The sequence below is a fragment of the Dreissena polymorpha genome, chromosome 15, assembly GCF_020536995.1.
Source record: "Dreissena polymorpha isolate Duluth1 chromosome 15, UMN_Dpol_1.0, whole genome shotgun sequence".
Classification (NCBI taxonomy): Eukaryota; Metazoa; Mollusca; class Bivalvia; order Myida; family Dreissenidae; genus Dreissena; species Dreissena polymorpha.
In genome coordinates, this window is record NC_068369.1 from 40426041 (window position 1) to 40433719 (window position 7679).

At 35.6% G+C, this 7679-nt stretch overlaps 1 protein-coding gene across 1 annotated transcript; it reads right to left on the bottom strand.

Annotated features, from left to right (window-relative positions):
* Positions 1–1517: 1517 nt before the first annotated feature.
* On the bottom strand, positions 1518–5249 carry LOC127860250 (leucine-rich repeat-containing G-protein coupled receptor 6-like). The gene is made up of 3 exons (XM_052398187.1): positions 5080–5249; positions 3530–3730; positions 1518–3085 (listed from the first exon to the last, which is right to left on the bottom strand). Exons 1-3 carry the CDS (start codon positions 5191–5193, stop codon positions 1928–1930), a joined length of 1473 nt encoding a protein of 490 aa, XP_052254147.1. The 5' UTR covers positions 5194–5249; the 3' UTR covers positions 1518–1927.
* Positions 5250–7679: the final 2430 nt, after the last annotated feature.

Genomic DNA, 7679 nt, shown 5'->3' on the forward strand with positions numbered 1-7679 from the left:
GAACAAGCGTATTCTTAAATGTCATGATAACCGATGTATTTGGCGGTCAATTGAAATGCCCCTTTTGAACCGAATTATGAAGTGTATGCACATGTTTACATGCATCTTTACCGCCGACGCAATCTTCTTGTGCTTACTATTCCCGTAATAAGCAATTATCTTAAAATAAACGCTTAGGTGTAAAAGAAAAGGTTGTTGCTTCCCGTTGACCAGACCGACCCCATATTTTGCGCCGATCCTACACTTTTCTGTTGGTGTTCTATGATAACTTTTGGATAATTAAAGTGGCCTTTTCACGTTTTGGTAAATTTACCAAATTATGATTTTTTTGTTTCAGATTCGCAAATTTTCGTTGTAGTTATGATATTTGTGAGGAAACGGTAATACTGAACATTTAGCATGCTCTAAAATATCTAGTTTATGCATCTTTTGATGATATTAAAAACCTGAAAATTATCAAGCGTTGCAACGCGAAACGATTGAATACTTTGGAGAGATCTCTTCTCGTCGTTAGATTTTGTGATACAACGAGGATTGCTTATATAAAGTATAAAATACACCACTATTGTCTATCCATATATACTGTCTAACTCCCCTTTCGGGTATTATCGACAGGTGTGAGCACAGATGGCCGAGTGGTCTACGCGGTAGACATTTACTCCAGGGGTCAGTGGTTTGAGCCCAGTTTAGGGTTACTTTTTTCGTTCTTTTATTTTATTATTGCTTTTTTTTACTGGAGCTTTTTAGATCCAATGTTTTCATTTATAAATATAAAACATTTAATGACAAACTTCAATACATGGCAAAATCTGTAAAAAGGCCCCTTTAAAGCTAAACTTACTTACATACTAAAAGTTTGCTAAAATTTTTGCTACATGAAATAATATTTCTGATATTGGCTTTAAATTTACTTAATTTTACTAAAATATATAATGTTTAAACGAGATCTTGAAGATTTCTGCACATCACTACATATTCTCCTTAAATTTGAAATTGTAAAGAAGTTTAATGAAAAAAACAACAGTTTAGCCGACCTGTATGCCCTATGTTTGGAGATGTTAGTGGACTGCTTTTAGGCTTTTAGTAACGTTTGGACCAAGTTTAAAGCGACAAGGCGGACATAAGCAATACACCTTGGAAGAATGTTAATTCGGTTTAATTCATAAAACATCGTCACGTATGTGATAGACTGCTTCTTCAAAATCAATATTATTTACTTTTCAATGGCCAAAAAGACGTTCAAAATCCTCAGCGCATTCGCATAATTGTTAAGAATTTTAAAAATATTAAATTCCCCGGTAGTTATAGCACCAGAGTTTTATTTGAAGTTTAACACAAAGGTAAAATTCATCAAAAGTATTTCCTTCAACACGGATTTAACAGAAATAGCGGTTTTATCACGATCTATTCACATACACATGCTTAGTAATACTTGGAAACGCATAATCACCAATGTTATTTTGGTTACAGCTATATTATCGAGTAACCCCTTTCGATAACGTAATACTAAAAATAAAAACTGTATAATCAGTTTAATATTGTATTTTACATATGATCTTCATCACACATGTCCCAGACCACACCCACTGACATACTTCATTAGCCGATATCAGATTAGTTGGTATTGCGACTTCAGCGAAAAGTATATCATTTTCTAAGCTTTCGATATATTTCCACTTGTACAGTAGCTAACCAGACATAGACAAACAACAACGTGATTTATATAGTGAAAAACAAGTACTTGTTGAAAATGTCTGAACACACTGTTTCGGAGTACAGAAATTGCTAATTGAGTGCTTTCGTTCTTGCATTGGATCTTTAAAGTAATATATATGTTGAAAATGGTATTCTATGTTTAGTTGATTTACTTGTTGCAAATGTCATAATGAAGCGCGGAACATTTGCATTATGTGATAATACACTACTTTTAACAGTTGTCTAAGTTATATTGCATAAATTGAGACACAGTTAAACCGAATGGCTCGTGACACACGCCTGTAACTCTCAACGAATTTATATTAGTCATATTCTGTAACCATGACAACGTGTCACAGTTGCAGACAACAGCGTTGTTTAAAAAGTCTACGGAATGGAGACTGTGCAAGTCTAGAAGTGCAACTGGAAGGTTGGGCAGAGCTGTCTTGGAAAGTCCAATGTAGTAGAGCGAGATCATGTCCCTAAAAGCATTAGGTTCCACCTTGGAAATAGGGTTATCACTCAGGTCTAGACGATTGATATGGACCAATTGATCGAAATCGCCGTCACTGAGTTCAGTCAAGTTGTTGCCATGAAGATCAATGTCTACCAGTAGCGTAAAATTCCCGAGCTCTAACGGAACGTGTGCAAACCCGTTGTCGAACAGCTTAAGGATTCGTAGTCTCCCCGTGTTGTCCGTTACGATGTCCATAGTTGTCAAATTAGGATTACCCGACACAGACAATGAGTTGACGTTTGGAAATAGGTCAAGCACGCGAGGGAATTCCGTTAGATCATTATTGTCAAAGGAAACGTCGGTCACATGGTCCAAATCTCTAGAACAAGATGGGAGCATGTGGCGCTGGTGAAGATTTGTGTTGTTGTTAAAGTAGAATATCCTTAGACTGAGGAGATCGCAGACCGCTTGCGGAACGCTTGTTAAATTTGTAGAATCTATTTCCAAATTGATCAGTGTATGCTGAAAGCCTTTGAAAGCATGTTGAGGAAGATGGGTCAACCCCAGGTCGTAGACATGCAAAGCCGTCAAATTAGCTAGGTATTGCAACTGTGATGGCCATTGACGCATTTGATGGGATCCAAAGTACAGCACTTCGATGTGAGTCCCTAGGGATCGCATTACGCCGGCATCGAAGGTAGCAATCGCGTTGTCATGGATATTCAACATAGTCAGACTTGAAAGGTTGGCAACAGCGACGGGGATTGTTGTGAGCAGGTTGTGCTCAAGATTGAGGATTGTGATGTTGTCCTCCAAGCCTGCAAAGGCGATCGGATGTATGTCTCGGATATTGTTGAAGGACATGTCAAGGTATAATTTGCCTGTGTGTATGCCCTTCAGTGACTCCGGTGGGACAACTATTATGCGGTTGTGCTGAAATAAGAGGACGATACACACATAATATTCTAAACGATGGCAAGATAAACGGTTCCTATTTATGTTTATATTCTTAATTCAATCCGGCAATAAAATTTAAAATACAACTGAAAGTCAATAAATCAAAACCAATACAAGTGATAATTTGTTCTGTAAATAAAAGCGTACAAGCTGGTAACGTGTTTGTCTTTTGCACCTGTGGTATTATCAAGGATATGAAAACATTTGTTTGATTCTAGATTTCATATGCAGATTATATTCAACAGCTTATATAATAATATATAGAGACAGATATACTATATATAAATGCATACTTTATTAAAATCGAATTAAACAATAGCATGTACATACATAGCAGATATTGCAAAACAATTAACTCGCGTAGCAGTGTGAAATGTCTGATGTCAATTTCCATGAGATTTCATAATGTCTGTTACGTACCTGTAACTTAAGATATAGCATCATATTATACGACGTCATATTGAATTGTGGAATTCTGGGAAGACCTTTCTCTGCACAGTTGATGGTCGGCAACGTGCACGTGCAGCCAGGCGGGACAATGCACGTGGGTTCAAAAAGGAAGCCATACGTCGTTCCACTTAGAACGTACCACGACAGCGGCCATATTAAGAATGTTAGTTTCTGAAAACAATTATAAATGTGTCACAGACACTGATGACCTTCACAACACATGTTTGGACACAGACTAAATATTCGACATCAGACACATATATAGACAAATTGCTGTAATTGAAATACCAAAACCGGTTACAGTTACTATTCCTTTTTACGATAATCTACATATTACGGCCATTCCACTTGGACAGTTTAAGCAAGATTCAACCTTTTAGTAAAAGAGGATTAAACACATAATTGTGGCACTTTATATTTTCTATAGTGGAAAAACAGACAATGGGCCATCAATCTCCCATAAATCATCCAGCCGAAAATCCTTTCTTTACTATCGTCAACACATAAAGGTCATTTAGCTGTGAACGTTTAAACCAGGGGAACTAAGTACTTGAATAGGAGCTGACAATTTAAAATGTTTGGGCAATATATTATACAGTGAAAAACATACAAGGGCCATTCATCTGCCAAACATAGTCGCAACCAATACTGTTGTCTTTTTGAACATCTTTATATTCCGGTGTACAACAGTAAAAGTTTGAGGTCGATTGACTATAAGTTTAAGTGAGTTAAAGAGGAGTTGAAAGCACGCGCTTCATGCAATTATATCATATACAAAAGAAGAACACACAAAGTGCATTAATTGTGCTAAAATCGTCGAAGCAGCCCGCAATTTACTTTCATATCGATCATCTGCACATTAAGGTCATTCGTCGGTGAAAGTTCAAAGCACAAGCTCCGGGAGGTACGTAAGGACATACGGACGGACGTAAGGAAGAATATGTGCAATGCTTCATGCCCCCACTTCGCGGGGGCCTACAAACACATCCACGTGCCAATACAATCCCATATTTTCAGATAAATAATTTGAATTGAAAACTGACACACTTAAAGCTGCCACGTTACATATAAAGCTGAAAGATATTTCCAAACAATGAGAGAAACAATTCAGAATATTTTAGCGTTTTAATCTTAAACCAACAAACACAATTGGATTGGCATTTAGTATTCAACGTGATACAGGTTTTTTGATTTTATGATAGTTTTAAAGATGTCTGCATGGTCCGGGAAACAAATGATTTACAAAGAACATGAATGAATTACCATTGAGTTTTTTAAAATCCAATTACATGAAAATTATTCCATTTTGTCGCCATACCTAAAATACATGTAATTCAAATGCCCGTTACTAATTATAACATACAATATACGTGTATCATCATATATAATATTGTAACTTCCATATGAAATAAAACAGAATGCGAACCATTGTGACAAACTCGTTATTTGAATACTCGACATTAAATAATGGATTGCATATAAGTATTGTATAAAAAAATCTAATATATGGTAAAGCTTACCATGATCTTTCTGTATGCTTTCGCCGTTTGTGAATGTCCTATTTTCAGCTTTCCTTGCAAACGTGAGCAATTATCATTGTTAATTTTTCTGTCTACACCTGACAACGGGGGCATGTGTCACATGACCTTGGCGTCCCCTCGCTTTCAGTATCTTGAACGCAGTGAACTGTAAGCGGAACACTTCATACCCGAAGTTCGCGTGCACCAATTTTATTCAGGCATTTGATGGCAAATGCATCAGTCCATTCAGACGAACGTTTCCAGAAAGGTATATTTTGTTGTTGAAAAGTAATTAATCTTTTTGTAAAGTCAGACATTTCGATACAACTTATAGTCGCGTTTGGTGTACATATCTGTTTTTAAAAATTATGTGTAAGGTGTTTTAAATTTTTGTTCGATTGCATGTTAACCATTGAACTGCCAAAACATGAGTAGAAATCCACAACAACTTTCGAAATGCCCTATATGAAATATTTACTACAATTCCCTTATGTTGAGTATAACTTGGGGGATTTTAAATATTTAATGGCATCACTCATCGTTTTCAAACAACGTGCTAATAAAATAATCAACATTGGAAGCAGATATATTCTAAATAAGTTTGTCATTGGTCAACTCTTTATTGGTATCAATATGTATGGAAGCGTATATGGTGCACCCCAATAATATGGTCATGCCGGATTAGTTTATATCGGCTTACTGTGAAATAACAAGGTATGTCGTCATAGTTTTGTAGGTTTTTACCTCTTAATTTTACTCGCCACAACGACATTAAGCTAAACAATCGGGAACCCTCGGACAATTCCGCCATAACGGCGATCGTCTGTGGTGTAGCCCACTGTCCGAAGCGTTCAGATTGTAAGTTTAAGTCTCGACGTAAATGATTCCGGTTTACCCGAAAAAATATTTGGTCGACATGATGTAAGTCGACAAATCAACATAATTGTTGGCGTCATGCTCTTGTGAAAATGAGTTGCCATCATAGTTTTAGTCGACACGATGAGTTATTTTTTTCGCCATGACACCTTTTTCATATCACGCCGTCATCAAATGTTGACATCATCACAGCATTAGGGTGTACCATATACACTTCCATACATATGCCAGTGTCGTGTTTCTTTCATTAGTTACACAAACGAAGGTTTGGGTACTTTTCTCAAGAAAGAAGCCAAATAAAAGCACGTTATCACATATTGAGATCATACAATCAGGCATCATACTTCATGTAAATATTATAAAATGCTATGTATCTCAATCAGTCTTCTTGTATATTATATTTGCAATTCTGAGTATTCTGTTATCTCTAGTTGTATTCCATAATAACGTTATATGAATTAAACATAAACGACGTCTGGATTACAATCCATGTCTAGAATATCAAGAATTCATATCTCCAATAATGAGAAAAATGGAAATAAATGTCAGATTCTTTATAACTGTTCTTGTTGTTTTGCTTCAGATAAATATTTGCAATTATACGCATAGACATTATATTTTTGGCAAACTGCTGTGTGGTTAAAAGAAAGTATTCGGACACTCATCTTTGCCTGTATTTATATTAATATAGAACAGTCACGGAAGTTAAAATGTTTGTGTCTAGTTTATATTCGGTAATATTAAGGCGTAACAATTATACTGCTCGTATTATTATCATCGTATATAGACCATGATTTCTGATTTGTTTAAACACATTCAGTTTCCACGAAATTCCATAAGTTTCACCTGTGTCATGATTATATTTCGTTCGCCTTTCGCTATAGGAATTTGCTTATTAATATCCGATAGCATGTTATCCAAAATACGGATCAACCAGACTTTATAAGACGATCTGCTTATACCGGTAATTACATATTTGTGATCGCTATACAACTTGTATGTTTCATTGAACATGATTGTGCCATTTATACATTACATATCTATCGTGTCCGGACGCTGATCGCAAAAACCTAATTGCACATGAACTCATGGAAATTCGTTTTGTATAATAAACAGTGTATACATTTATTATACTACTGTTATATATAATATTTAAAAGCGCTTGCTAACAGATTGTTTTAAAATGTCAATTTCCTAAAAACAAATTACATGGAAAAAATGAAGAAAAAAAATGTTTTGCCCTGGGGTTCGAATCTCTAGAAGCAAAAGCCGCTGCCTTTCCTCTACACCACACAGGCTCATGAAATTAAATGGTAGTTTAAACGCTGTTTCGGTAATAAATATATATGTTTTTAATACGTTATCGATGAAAACCGTTTCGAACGCTTTATTATTTATCGATTTGAATTGATGATTATGCACAAAGGAACTTATTAACATTAAAATATGTTCTAGTCAATTCTGTTATTTTGCTGTTTGAATTTAATAGATACAATATTTTTAGATTGCATAACCCTGCGTTTTTTCTATTGTTATTTTGCTAAAATATGTGCGAGTCCCTTTAAGCGCTTAGTCAATGGTGATGGTTGTTTTCAAATGCATTTATCTCAGTATCCCTTATGAACGTTGCATCTAAAGCAAACACCAACGCAACAGAAATATACGATCTGCATGACTGCGATCCAAATAAGGCACGCACGAAAAACCCACGCAATATAGTATTT

What these genes read in the sequence shown, in the direction of transcription:
- LOC127860250 (XM_052398187.1), bottom strand. Translation starts at nt 5,193, where the DNA reads ATGCCCCCGTTGTCAGGTGTAGACAGAAAAATTAACAATGATAATTGC. An exon ending in AAGCATACAGAAAGATCATG is followed by an intron (nt 3,731 to 5,079) that starts GTAAGCTTTACC and finishes AATTGTTTTCAG; the next exon opens with AAACTAACATTCTTAATATG. An exon ending in TGCTATATCTTAAGTTACAG is followed by an intron (nt 3,086 to 3,529) that starts GTACGTAACAGA and finishes CTCTTATTTCAG; the next exon opens with CACAACCGCATAATAGTTGT.